The 13,934-nt window shown below is 54.3% G+C and overlaps 1 protein-coding gene across 2 annotated transcripts in view; it reads left to right on the forward strand.

Annotated features, from left to right (window-relative positions):
• The window catches only part of ERBB2 (erb-b2 receptor tyrosine kinase 2), a 44,705-nt gene that overhangs the window by 12,630 nt on the left and 18,141 nt on the right, over positions 1-13,934 (forward strand). Inside the window, exons 1-7 of one of the 2 annotated variants that reach the window (XM_003912932.4) lie at positions 2,851-3,207; positions 9,849-10,000; positions 11,178-11,391; positions 12,151-12,285; positions 12,643-12,711; positions 12,922-13,037; positions 13,175-13,316. In XM_003912932.4, the coding sequence (XP_003912981.2) occupies positions 3,135-3,207; positions 9,849-10,000; positions 11,178-11,391; positions 12,151-12,285; positions 12,643-12,711; positions 12,922-13,037; positions 13,175-13,316 (901 nt within the window). In that variant the 5' untranslated portion in view covers positions 2,851-3,134. Of the gene's footprint in view, positions 1-2,850; positions 3,208-9,848; positions 10,001-11,177; positions 11,392-12,150; positions 12,286-12,642; positions 12,712-12,921; positions 13,038-13,174; positions 13,317-13,934 lie in introns of those variants that run through there. The other variant, XM_009190506.4, reaches the window with a different exon arrangement.

Raw genomic sequence — 13,934 nt, forward strand, 5'->3', positions numbered from 1 at the left:
TTTCTCCATGTTGGTCAGGCTGGTCTCGAACTCGCGACCTCAGGTGATCTACCCGCCTTGGCCTCCCAAAGTGCTGGGATTACAGGCATGAGCCACTGCACCTGGCCGTGCTAGGGTTTTTTTCTGTTTCATTCCTTTCCCTCCCTCCCTCCCTCCGTCTCTCTCTCTTTCTTTCTTTCTTTCTCTTTTTCTTTCTCTCTTTCTCTCTCTCTCTCTCTCTCTCTCTCTCCTTTCTTTCTTTCTTTCAATGGAGTCTCACTCTGTAGCCCAGGCTGGAGTGCAGTGGCGTGATCTCGGCTCACTTCAACCTCTGCCCTCTGATTTCAAGCGATTCTCTTGCCTCAGCCTCCCGAGTAGCTGGGATTACAGGTGCCCGCCACCACACCTGGCTAATTTTTGTATTTTTAGTAGAGAAGGGGTTTTGCCACGTTGGCCAGGCTGGTCTCGAACTCCTGACCTCATGATCTGCCTGCCTCGGCCTCCCAAAGTGCTGGGATTACAGGCATGAGCCACCATGCTCGGCCAACTTTGTATTACTTTCTTTTTTTTCTTTTCTTTTTTTTTTTTTTTTTTTTTGAGACGGAGTCTTGCTCTGTCACCCAGACTGGAGTACAGTGGCTGGATCTCAGCTCACTGCAAGCTCCGCCTCCCGGGTTTACGCCATTCTCCTGCCTCAGACTCCTGAGTAGCTGGGACTACAGGCACCCGCCACCTCACCTGGCTAGTTTTTTTTGTATTTTTTAGTAGAGACAGGGTTTCACCGTGTTAGCCAGGATGGTCTCGATCTCCTGACCTTGTGATCCGCCCGTCTTGGCCTCCCAAAGTGCTGGGATTACAGGCTTGAGCCACCGCGCCTGGCCTGTATTACTTTCTTAAAGAGAGTTTCCCAAATTATATAAGCTTGAAGCCCCACAAAACCTGGATCTGCCCCAGTATAACTAAATCTGGGACCATTTATTGAGCAATTATTATATGCCAAGTATTGCACTGAGTGCTTCCAGAGCATTATCTCCTTTAACCCCAGCATAGTATGCCAGATGCTGTTTTACAGATGAGCTAACTGAGACCAGAGATGCTCAGTCACTTGCCCAAGGTCACATGACTGATATGTGATAGATTTAAGATATATATATATATATTTATATATATGCGTATTTTGAGATGGAGTCTCACTCTGTTGTCCAGGCTGGAGTGCAGTGGCGCGATCTTGGCTCACTGCAAACTCTGCCTCCTGGGTTCACGCCATTCTCCTGCCTCGGCCTCCCAAGTAGCTGGGACTACAGGCGCCCGCCACCACGCCCGGCTAATTTTTTGTATTTTTAGTTGAGGCGGGGTTTCACCGTGTTAGCCAGGATGGTCACGATCTCCTGACCTTGTTATCCGCCCGCCTCAGCCTCCCGAAGTGCTGGGATTACAGGCATGAGTCACCGTGCCCGGCCAGATTCAAGATTTGAACCCAGGTCCTCTTGGTCCCAGAGGCCCCTGTTTCTCAACCCCCTAGGATGGCACAGCAACCTGTCCCACAAGAGGTGCCTGCCTATAAGTGTGCTCAGCTCATGGAAGCAAGTTTAGAAATGCAAGTATATACCTTTAAAGAGGTGTGGGGGATAGGGGGGAGGGAACAGAGAAAGAGATGCTACTGTCCTTCATTCTCCAGTCCCTGATAGGTGCCTTTGATCCCTTCTTGACCAGTATAGCTGCATTTTTGGCTGGGGCATTCCAACTAGAACTGCCAGATTTAGCACATAAAAATAAGAAGGCCCAGTTAAATTTGAATTTCAGATAAACAATGAATAATTTGTTAGTATAAATATGTCCCATGCAATATCTTTGTTGAAATTAAAAAAAAAAAAGTCTTCCTTCCATCCCTACCCCTACCACTAGGCCTAAGGAATAGGGCCAGGGACTCCAAGTAGAATGTGGTTGGGAAGCGGAATTAAGCAGGCTAATAGAAGGCAAGGGGCAAAGAAGAAACCTTGAATGCACTGGGTGCTGGGTGCCTCTTTAAATAAGCAAGAAGGATGCACTTTGAAGGACTGAGATAGAAGTCCTTTCAGGCTGGGTGCAGTGGCTCATGCCTGTAAGCCTGTAATCCCAGCACTTTGGGAGGCTGAGGCGGGAGGATTACCTGAGGTCAGGAGTTCGAGACCAGCCTGACGAATGTGGAGAAACCCCGTCTCCACTAAAAATACCAAAAATTAGCTGGTCGTGGTGGCACATGCCTGTAATCCCAGCTGCTCGGGAGGCTGAGGCAGGAGAATCGCTTGAACCAGGGAGGCAGAGGTTGCGGTGAGCAGAGATTGTGCCATTGCTCTCCAGCCTGGGCAACAACAGCAAAACTTCATCTCAAAAAAAAAAAAAAAAAAAAAAAAAGTCCTTTCGATGTGACCATCTCCTCCCAAATTTGTAGACCCTTAAGATCATGCTTTCAGATACTTAAAAGATTCCAGAAGATATGCCCTGGGGTCCTGGAAGCCACAAGGCAAACACAACACATCCCCCTCCTTGACTATCAATTTTACTAGAGGATGTGGTGGGAAAACCATTATTTGATATTAAAACAAATAGGCTTGGGATGGAGTAGGATGCAAGCTCCCCAGAAAAGTTTAAGATAAAACCTGAGACTTAAAAAAGTGTTAAGAGTGGCAGCCTAGGGAATTTGTCCCGGACTCCGGGGGGAGGTGGCAGAATCACCAGCCTCTGCATTTAGGGATTCTCTGAGGAAAAGTGTGAGAACGCCTGCAGGCAACCCAGGCGTCCCGGAGCTGGGAGGGACGCACTCAGGCCTGCGCGAAGAGAGGGAGAAAGTGAAGCTGGGAGTTGCCACTCCCAGACTTGTTGGAATGCAGTTGGAGGGGGCGAGCTGGGAGCGCGCTTGCTCCCAATCACAGGAGGAGGAGGAGGTGGAGGAGGAGGGCTGCTTGAGGAAGTATAAGAATGAAGTTGTGGAACTGAGATTCCCCTCCATTGGGACCGGAGAAACCAGGGGAGCCCCCCGGGCAGCTGTGCGCCCCTTCCCACGGGGCTCTTTCCGGCGCCGCGCGCCCGGCCCCCACCCCTCGCCGCACCCCGCGCCCCGCGCCCTCCCAGCCGGGTCCAGCCGGAGCCATGGGGCCGGAGCCGCAGTGAGCACCATGGAGCTGGCGGCCTGGTGCCGCTGGGGGCTCCTCCTCGCCCTCTTGCCCCCCGGAGCTGCGGGCACCCAAGGTGGGTCTGGTGTTGGGAGGGGACGGAGCAGCGGCGGGACCCTGCCCCCTGGATCCCCCGCCAAGGTCCCCCGGCCGGCGGGGCCAGAAGGGCCTGGACGAGCTCTCCCATCCCGAAGTTGCGGACAGTCCAGACGCTCAGGGCAGCCGGGCCCTCGGGCCGGAGGGGCAGTTACACAGCAGCGGCTCGAGATGGCCCGTCCAAGAGACTGGCGCTTTCCAGGCTCCGAGGGGCTCTGGAAACTTGTCAAAGAAGTTCTCTGAAACTGTTCAGAAAGTTTTCCCGCAAAGGGTATATTGCGTAGAGCGCGCGCGCGCGCGTTTCCCCCCTTCTTGAGCCCCCTCAAGCTTTCTCAAAGCCTTTCCAGTTGGCAGCCTCCGCCTCCGGACTGGCCTGGGCTGGATTCCTTGGGGGGGGTCCTCTGCCCTGCCCCTCCTCCAGCCCCTCCCTGCTCCCCTTCAGACGATTTTGGTTTGGTTGCTCCTGCTTCTGGCGGGGTCGGGTGTGTGTGTGTGGTGGGGTGGAGGGTGGCATGGCAACCTGTCCCAACCAGAGCCGGGGAGGAAAGGGTGGCCCAGAGGGTGGCCTCTTGCTGGGGTCTGGGTTGGGGGCGGGGGAGATGTTTGCTTTGAACAGATTCTTGGGGCCAGCTTAGGGACTGTACTCTGTGACTTTTAGAGCGCGTGGACCATGGAGGGGTGGTGGTGGGTTTCTTGGGGTGTAAAGTGGGAGAGTTCCCAGGGAAGGAAGTTAAGAAATAAGGCCAGATGGGGGCCTAGGGAAGGCTGCGTTGTTCTGCTGCCTTTTCCTTGGTGCTGTGCGTGGGGAAGGGTGAGTGGGGGCAGTGTGTATCCTGACCCATCTGTCCACCTGTGTGCATTAATCATAAAAGCTAACATATAGCCTGGGCCAGGTATACTCTGCCAGGAACTGTTTGTGGTGTTTTGCATGCATTCTCCTTTAATCCTAGAACACCCCTATAGTGGAAGTTCTGCCAGCATTCTGGACTTAAAGAGATTGAGTAGCAGCTAGTAAGTGGTAGGGGCAAGATGGGACCCCAGGCACTGTGACCCCCAACCATGCGTTCGAAATTGCTGTATGAATGAGTAATGAGGGGGAGCAATGAGGGACGCTGCCCCCTGAGTCACTGGGCTGTAGGGGAGACAAAATGAAAGTGTTCTGGGAGTTGTGGGTGGTCTCCATAGGTCAGGGGGTCTGGGGAGGGGGTGGGTGGCATCCTGTCGGTGTGTTGCCCGAGGGGCTCTCTGTGAGTGCATGGCCATGTTATCTCTGCATGTCTATGCCAGGGTGTTCCTCAGTTGTGTGGTCTTTGTGTTTGTGTGTCTGGGCTTTGTGTTGCCAAACAGCAGTCTCTCTGCTGACTCGGGGACACAGGCTGAACTCTGTCCCCTCCAGGAACTCCCTCAAGGTGCTGGGCCAGATCTGCCATAAACAGAGGGAGGTGGCCTTCTGTGGCCACGCCTTCTTGCTGAGGAAGAAGGTTCCTCTCTTCCAGGGAGTACATCGTTGCCCTCCCTGTTTCCCAGGCAGGCATCTTCACCTCTCACCTTCTGATGAGAAGGGTGAGGCCATACTGAGCTGTCAGGCTGAGCTGCTGCCCTTCCTCACCTTGGCTGGGAGTTGATCAGGGAATGGCAGAGCTGGATTTGAGGGCTGGGTTCTCTGGATGGGGCCTCCTTATGTCCTCATCCCCTCAACCTGCACTATTGATTGTGTTGTGCAGGAGTTGGTTAAAAAGTCATTGCACAGCCTGGGCAACAAGGCAAAACTCTGTCTGTACAAAAAATACAAAAATTAGTTGGATGTGGTGACATGTGCCTGTAGTCCCAGCTACTCTGGAGGCTGAGGCAGGAGGATCACCTGAGCCCAGGAAGTTGAGGCTGCAGTGAGCTGTGATCGCAAATGCTCTCCAGCCTGGGTGACAGAATGAGACCCCGTTTCAGAAAAATAGTGCACCACCCAGCTGCCTCCAGCACCCAGATTTTACGCAACGGCTGAGGGCTGGGGCAGGAATGTGGGGGAAGGGGAAGCCTAGGGGGAGCCCCAGAGGGGTCAGGATTTTGCTAAGATCCTTTCTTAGAGGTATGGGTTTTACAAATTGCAGCAAATACATTCTTTTAATCTTGCAGAACTCCTTCATATTTTAATTCCAGGATGATTCTTCCAACAGCCTCCTGTCTTTACTATACTTGGGGAAAGTACTCATTTTGTTTGTCAAGAAAAAACAATTGAAAAGATAGGGATCAAATGTAAAAAGAAAAAAAGGGCTTTCCAAAGTCAAACACAAAGCATGTTTAATTTTCTCGTGGTTTGGGATTACCCATATTCCTGCTGTATGAACCTGTCTTGTCTTAACTTTTAAGAAACGTACGGTGTACTTCCTATATGCTAGGTTTTTATCCATGGTTTCATTTAATCTCTGCAACAGTCCTGTGAAGTAGGTGCACAGATGAGAAAATGGAAGTTCAGAGAAATGAAACACCTTATCCAAGGCTCCCAGCTACCCAGTAATGTCCAGGGCATTTTTGGACTCTGATGAGGAGGCATTAAGAGGTGGTTAGAGTCTTATTCCAGCCAACAGTAATGGGTTGAACAAAACCTTAGGGGCAGGCAGGTGGCCAGTTGGGAGGAGAAGCGCTCCTCTTGTTCAGGCGAATGACCTTTCCATCCACTTCTCTAGGCTGTAGAAAGTGGGGCTGAGCTGGGGGGCCCTGAGGTCCCCTCCTGACTTCAGAGTCCTCTGCCTTCCTGTCCAGCCAATGCCTGTCTTCCTTATGGGCCCTGCCAGCATGACAGGGGGCTGCGGGCAGGAGGGGACAGAGGCCACGTTGACACACAGGGCTGTGGGCGAGAGAGACAGCTGAAGTGTCAGTGTGAGGGGCCAGTGTGGGGCTGTGGTTGGGAGGGCTGGGGTGGGGCTCGGGGTAGTTGTGCCTGTCCTTGGGTGATGGAATGATCTGGAAAGAGATTCCCTTCCCTACCCTCCACCTGTGAGAAGCCCCTCTAGAGTGGCACTTCCATCTTTTGTTTGGCCACCCATCCTCCCACTGGGAAGAGAGCCGAGGTGGGGTAAGGGATGTGTACTCTTTCAAGGAGTGGGAGAATTTTCTAGCGAATGTTTGTGTTGTCCCAGTTCTGTTTACAAAGCCTCGTCATGTTTACAGATGGCTGCGCAATTCATTACCTCATTTAACTCTCATATACCTCCTCTGAGGGAGTAAGAGCTGTTACAGCCAAGTTTAGGTCAGTAAATATGCACTGAGTTGCAGGTACTGCAGGGCATAGAGATGAATCCAATTTAGCTTCTGCCCTGGAGGTCTGGGGACTTGCTCAAGATCACTCAGTGAGTAGCCGAGCTAGGGTTCTCATCTAAAGACTCTGGGCCCAGGCCCTGGTCTGATGTCAGGCCTTATACACCAGGTGTTTGTGGTTGGGGAATCCCAGTGTCACTTGAATGGTCTGTGACATTGTGGGTCTGGGAGAGCTGAGCTTTGGGGACACAGGTCATTTTACTGTAGTGTTCATGGAAACCAAGGGAAGTGTTGGCTTTTCTGCTGTGAGCAAGAGGAGCAACAGGGGCTGCAAGCTGGTGGGGAGGAGAGAATCCACCTGAGAGAAACCCCAGGGCTGGGGTCGAGTCCTGACCACCAGAGTCCGGAGAGACATGAAGGACTGTGACCAGCTCTGAGCAGAGAGATGGATACCATGACCTCAACCGGTCCCTTTTGTTTGGAGACTCTTCACTGGACTTCATTCACTCATTCATTCACTCAGCAGACACTCATCCAGCGGTGCCTGTGGCTGATCCTGCCTCATACTGTCTTTGCTCTGGGGAATTGGAAGTTGAGGTTCCTGAGGGGCAGGGTCCTGGAGACAAGGATGCTCCTGGGTAGAATTAGGACCTACCTCCCAGGAAATCAGTGGGGGCCGGGCGCCGTGGCTCACACCTGTAATCCCAGCACTTTGGGAGGCTGAGACGGGTGGATCACAGGGTCAGCAGTTCGAGACCAGCCTGGCTAACATGGTGAAATCCCGTCTCAAGTAAAAATACAAAAATTAGCCAGGTGTGGTGGCAGGTGCCTGTAATCCCAGCTACTCAGGAGGCTGAGGCAGGAGAATTGCTTGAACCTGGGAGGCAGAGGTTGCAGTGAGCCGAGATCGCACCACTGCACTCCAGCCTGAGCGACAGGGCGAGACTCTGTCTCAAAAAAAGAAAATCAATGGGACAGGGCAGATATGGGGACAGTGGTAAGGAGATGGGAGAGTGGGAGGGAGGTGTCAGGAAGGCCTTCTTGACTTCATGTAGGCTGGTGAGGGTGTCAGCCAGCAAGCCTGCAGTTCCCTGGGAGCCGTTCTCAGGGTACCAATTTTACCACCTGTCTGAAAACACTTTAAGATTCTTAATCAGGCTCAAATTGGCCACAAATCAGGTAAACAAACTTGCTAGTGGGGTGGGGCTACCACCCGTTCTGACCCTCCAGCCCAACCCAGCCCGGCTGCCCTGCCCTCCCTAGAGCCTGTGGTGTTTATAGGTGGCATTGGGAGAATTAGCATGTGTTTACGTTGGCGTGGGGTGTGGGGTGGATTTGTGTGTGTGCAGTTAGGCCTAGTGGAAGGAATGCGGGATCTGAAGGCAGGCCGGCCTGAGTTCCAGTCCTGCCTGTTGCTCACAAGCTTTATGATGCGAGAGCTAACCCCTGCCAGCTGCAGTTGTCTTCTTTGCAAGATGGAGGTTGCAGCCCCAGTTTCTGGAGCATGTTACGTGGATCCACCCAGAGTGCCTGCCAGGCACACAGTAGGTGCTCAGATCAGTTACTGTGGCAGCCCCCACTCCCACTTGTTGTTGTTTTCCTATTGCCTGGCAGCCACAGCTGGTGTCCCTTGAAAAGGGCTGCAGGGGGTGGAGTCGGCCCCTGCCCCAGCCCTGTGGGGACCCTGGGCTTGAGCCAGGGCCTGGGGTCTGGGCCTGCAGACAGCTGTGTCTATAAAGCAGCTGAAAGGCTGAGGCCCGGGGAGGTCCTGGCAGCAGGGCGTTATTTTGGGCCTGGCCTGCCACCCCCAGCTCCTGTTTCTCTTGGGAGTCTGTGGGGAGAGGAGGAAGCGTGGGGAAGAGGAGGGGGTGCAAGTGGGTGAGGCATGGAGTGGGGAGGCCTCCCTCAGGGACATGGACCCTTGAGTTCTATTTCTGGGCCCTCCTGTTCCTCCCTCTTTGTGCATATATGCCTAGAGAGGTGGGAATAGAGGCCACTCTGGGTATCACTAGGAGACCACCAGTTTGTGGCCACTGGCCCGGGCAGGGAACCTGGGGACTCACCCTGCCAGCCTCTCCCAGCTCTCTGAAGGCAGGGGGTACGTCATATTACCCCCTAGGATTTGACCTTAGACTCCAACTTGCTGGGAGAGCAGTGCCCCTGGTGTCAGACCCCAACCGGGCCCTTGTGTTGTCCCTGAATCTGCATGTAGCCTGCAGGAGGTGGAGCAGTGACCGGCAGGAATTCTGGGCAGCTCAGGCACCTGTGGGCCTGAGGGTGCCCTCTGTCCCCACCCTCCCGATCTCCTGGGCAAGACACGCCAGGTGATTCATCTCACCAGAGCAGAAAAACAAGTTCATCTGGGCACTTTCATCTGCCCCCCGCTGGCAGGCCCGGGGTGAGCTGCTATCCCGGCGCCCCCTCACCAGGGTTGCTTTGCCCCCTCTAGTATTCCTGGCCTTAGTGGGCATTTCTGGTCTCAGGGATACCAGGCTGGGGTCCAGGTGGGCCAGGTATGGTAGTTCAGCTCCATGCCCCATGGCTGATGGCTGGCACTGGGCAGGTATGCAGGGCTGACGTAGTGCCTTTGTGGCAGCAGTTTCGTGGCACAGATTCTGCCAGCTCGTTCTGGAGTCTTGCCCTGAGGAGGTGGCCAGGATGAGGGTGCTAGCACAGGAACCTTTGGCGCATGCTTCACCCTGGCCTGAGATCTGCAGCCTGGGTCCAGATGCCCACAACTGGAGTCTGATGCTCCTTTTCTCTTCATGGGAGACTCCCAGAGGTCTCTGCAATGACCAGGGCCCCGGTTGCCCCATGCCCCAGCTACAACTCCAGCTGACCCTCCTTCCCCACTCTCTGGGTGGCATTACGGGGGTGTGGATCCCTTGCCAAGAGGTTGGCACGTGGGTGTGCTGGAATGGCATAGGGAGAATGCACCGAGTTTGTTTGCTTGGGAGAGGGGCAGGGGGCATCCAGAAGATTCAGGATTCGTCATCGCCTCTCTTGGGGGATTTTTACCCCTTGGCCCTGAGTTGTGCCTTTGGGACAAAGGAAGCCTTTCTTTGCCAGCCAACACCCTGTACTGGCGGGTGAGCTCCACAGGGCTGGCACGCTGGGGCAGCCTCTGGATGCACAGGGTGGGCCTAGTCAGAAGGAGCCTTTCCCCTGAAATCCCTCTACTTCCCAAGCACACAAGCTTTCTCCTGCTGTTAAACCTGCAGTGTGCAAGGGATGTCGGCGGAGGGGTCCTTCAGTCAGCCTTCTCCCTGTCTGAGATGAAATGACTCTGGGAGTGAGTTTGGGTGGGGAGGCCAGGTCCAAGAAGGTCCCCCGCCAGCGTCCTCTGACCCATCTGCTCCCTCCTGCCAGTGTGCACCGGCACAGACATGAAGCTGCGGCTCCCTGCCAGTCCCGAGACCCACCTGGACATGCTCCGCCACCTCTACCAGGGCTGCCAGGTGGTGCAGGGTAACCTGGAACTCACCTACCTGCCCACCAATGCCAGCCTCTCCTTCCTGCAGGTGAGGCCCGTGGGCAACCCAGCCAGGCCCTGCCTCCAGCTGGGCTGAGCCCTCTGTTTACAGGTGGGTGGCAGAAGAAGGTGCCCTGCCCTTTGTTTCCTCTTTTGTTGTGGTTTCTCAACCAGGAAGTCCTTTCTAACGTCTAACCCCCATTCATTTTACTGCAGAATCAGTTGACTCTCTCTCTAATGTGGCTGGCCGAGGTCATCTCTGGATGGGATGCGTCTGTGTTTCCGCTAAATCTTGTGCTCTCTTGCCAGCATGATCATGTCCCCTGTCCACCTGCCCCAGCCACTATCCTTCTCCCATCTACAGCAGCAGAAAGGGCTGGTGAGAAAGGTGGATTACAGGCCCAGTTCTGCCACTGATGAGCCCTATGAATGTGGCCTACACCCCCTTAGCTTCACGGGGTCTCAGTTTCCCTATCTGTATATTGGGAGCAATTGTGAAGCTCAAAAGAGAAATGTCTATGAAAAGATTATGAGCAGGAGAGTGTGGAAACCAACCTGCTGGGTCGTGTCCACGGACCCTGGAGTGGGGCCATGTGCTTGGTTTGTCAAATTGCAGACGCCGGCTGAGCACGGTGGCTCATGCCTGTAATCCCAGCACTTTGGGAGGCTGAGGTGGACAGATCACCTGAGGTCGGGAGTTTGAGACCAGCCTGACCAACATGGAGAAACCCCATCTCTAATAAAAATATAAAATTAGCTGGGAGTGGTAGCACATGCCTATAATTCCAGCTACTTGGGAAGGCTGAGGCAGGAGAATCGCTTGAACCTGGGAGGCGGTGGTTGCAGTGAGCCGAGATCATGCCATTGTACTCCAGCCTGGGCAACAAGAGCGAAACTCCATCTCAAAAAAAAAAAAAAATTGCAGACGCCATCCCATCCAGGCCTTTGCTTTCACTGATGAAGAAACTGAGATGCAGAGAGGGCGGGGTACCTGTTCAGAGTTTACGAAGTGCCCCCCCACCATTATCTTTCTTGATCGTATAAGAATCTGGTGAGGCAAGGTGGGGCGTGATCTTTATCTCCATTTTATCATTTTATATAAGAGGGAACAGGACTGCTCAGTGGCTGGGGGCCTTGCCCAAGATCTCCAAGTACTGGGGAACCTCAGGGAGGCCCTGGGGGTGGCAGTGTCCCTGTTTCAGCCCCACCCTGCTTCCCCCTTCCAGGATATCCAGGAGGTGCAGGGCTACGTGCTCATCGCTCACAACCAAGTGAGGCAGGTCCCACTGCAGAGGCTGCGGATTGTGCGAGGCACCCAGCTCTTTGAGGACAACTATGCCCTGGCCGTGCTAGACAATGGAGACCTGCTGAACAATACCACCCCTGTCACAGGGGCCTCCCCAGGAGGCCTGCGGGAGCTGCAGCTTCGAAGCCTCACAGGTGGCCTTCGCCGTCATTGAAACCTTCTCTTGGTTATTCAGAGCTGACCAGGGCCACTGCTAACCATGGGGAGGCTTTGTGTGCATTAGAAATGGTGTCCCTTCTGGGCAGATGCAGGCAGAGCCTGGGAAGACACCCTGAGAAGACTGGAAAAAGATTCCCCTTCTTCCTAGGAAGCTGCAGCTTGCGTCAGCGCACAGAATTCAATCATGAGAATGCAGGCTGGGTTTTTGCCCCCACTTGGCTGAGTGAAGTGTACAGTGAACAGCCTATGTAACTGTTTGCTGGCCCTGGAGCTGACTCTGCCCCAGAGTCTGGGTGCCAGGTGCTTTGCCTGCATGGCCCATTTCAGTCACACTGCAGTCCTGTCAGGAAAGAATCAGTGTTATTCTCATTTTACATATGAGAAAACTGAGGCTTGCAGAGATGTGAGTGATGGGGCTGGGTTTTAGACTCCACGGTCTCTTAACCACCAAGCAACATGTCCGGAGTAGAGGTGAGAGGGAAGGAGAAAGCTGCGGTCCACGTGAGCATCTGGACGTAGCATGGACAACTCACTCCTCCCTGGCTCTCGCTTTGTTCATGTTGCCGGGGTGGTGGTGGTGGGGCTCAAAGACGGTGACGATATCTTTCTCTCCTCCCTGGGGAATCTGGGGTTGTATAAAAGGCCTGCTCCTCTTTTAGAAGGCAGGAGGGCCCCAAGGGAAGTAGAAGGTGACAGAAGGGGAAAGGGTCCCCTGATCATTGCTCACCCCACAGAGATCTTGAAAGGAGGGGTCTTGATCCAGCGGAACCCCCAGCTCTGCTACCAGGACACGATTTTGTGGAAGGACATCTTCCATAAGAACAACCAGCTGGCTCTCACACTGATCGACACCAACCGCTCTCGGGCCTGTAAGCCATGCCCCTCCCTGCTGCCTCTTCTCTCAGACAGCCTGACCCCAGCCCCAGACTCCCGACTTACAACCCAGTGCCTGCCCGCCACTGCCCCAGCCGCCTACACCCATTTCCTCCCTCTCTGTCCCTCCTGCCATCTCTCTGTGCCTCTTCATCTCTGGGGTTCTCTGTCCTGTCTTCCTCTGCTTCTAGGTTGTGCCTGTGGTTTGGGGGCCTCTCAGCCTGTCTGGGTCCCTCCTTCACTGTGCAGTTGGCCTCGTGGCCTCTGCTGCTGTTTGTGTCTCTCTCCGTTATTAACCCGTCCTCTCACTGTTAGAGATCTCTCTCACTGCCTCTCTCTGGTTCTGTCCTCAGGCCACCCCTGTTCTCCGGTGTGTAAGGGCTCCCGCTGCTGGGGAGAGAGTTCTGAGGATTGTCAGAGCTGTGAGTCTCAGGGAGGCCTGGAGTCAGGGAAGGGGAGGGCCAGGACCGGGGCTGGGTGGAATGCAGGTGTCATACAGGTGACATGGGAGGGGTGGGATAACAGGCTTGGGATGTCTTCCCTGGGGCAGGTAGTCTCCCTAGAAGGTGATGCTGATGAGGGTCTGGAGCTCAGGGTGCCACTCAGCCTTCATCCTGCCCTTTGCCCAACAGTGACGCGCACTGTCTGTGCCGGTGGCTGTGCCCGCTGCAAGGGGCCACTGCCCACTGACTGCTGCCATGAGCAGTGTGCTGCTGGCTGCACGGGCCCCAAGCACTCTGACTGCCTGGTATGTGCCTCTGCTGTGTGCCCAATGTGCCCTATCCCCCAGGATGCAAGGGGTGGGCACCCTGCCTGGTACTGCCCTATTGCCCCAGCACAGCAGGGCAAAACAGAACAGTGACAACCAGCCACCTGTCCTCCCAGGCCTGCCTCCACTTCAACCACAGCGGCATCTGTGAACTGCACTGCCCAGCCCTGGTCACCTACAACACAGACACCTTTGAGTCCATGCCCAACCCCGAGGGCCGGTATACATTCGGCGCCAGCTGTGTGACTGCCTGTCCCTGTGAGTGCCAGGGAGAAACACAGTTTTCATCGTTTTGGTGGGGAGGTTTGTTTCTGTAAACGGGAGCATATGGGGAGCACTGTCTGCACCTTGCTTTGAGAGCCGGTCATGACAGTTCCTGCCGAACTGCCTCGTTCTTTCAACAGCTGTGGAGCAGGTGGCAGTAAGGAGAGGCAGCTAAGAGCCCAGACGTGGGAGCCAGCCTGCCTGGGTTTGAAACCCGGCTCTATCAGTTAGTAGGCACGTGACCCTCTTGCTGTGCCTCAGTTTCCTCATCAGTAAAATGGGGGAAAGAATAGTCCCAACTTCATAAGGTAGTTATAATATTTGAAAGAGTTATATTTGTAAAGCTCTTAGAACAGTGCCTGGTATGTACTAAGCGCTCCTAAATGTTAGCTTTTATTCTATAGTCTGGCTAGATCAGTTTTACCTTTTGTTTTGTCTTGTTTTTGAGACTGAGTTTAGCTCTATCACAGTGGCACAATCTCGGCTCACTACAACCTTCGCCTCCCAGGTTCATGCTATTCTTGTGTCTCAGCCTCTTGAGTACCTGGGATTACAGGTGCCCACCACCACGCCTGGCTAATTTTTGTATTTTTAGTAAAGACAGGGTTTCAC

This window comes from Papio anubis, chromosome 17 (assembly GCF_008728515.1).
Source record: "Papio anubis isolate 15944 chromosome 17, Panubis1.0, whole genome shotgun sequence".
Classification (NCBI taxonomy): domain Eukaryota; kingdom Metazoa; phylum Chordata; class Mammalia; order Primates; family Cercopithecidae; genus Papio; species Papio anubis.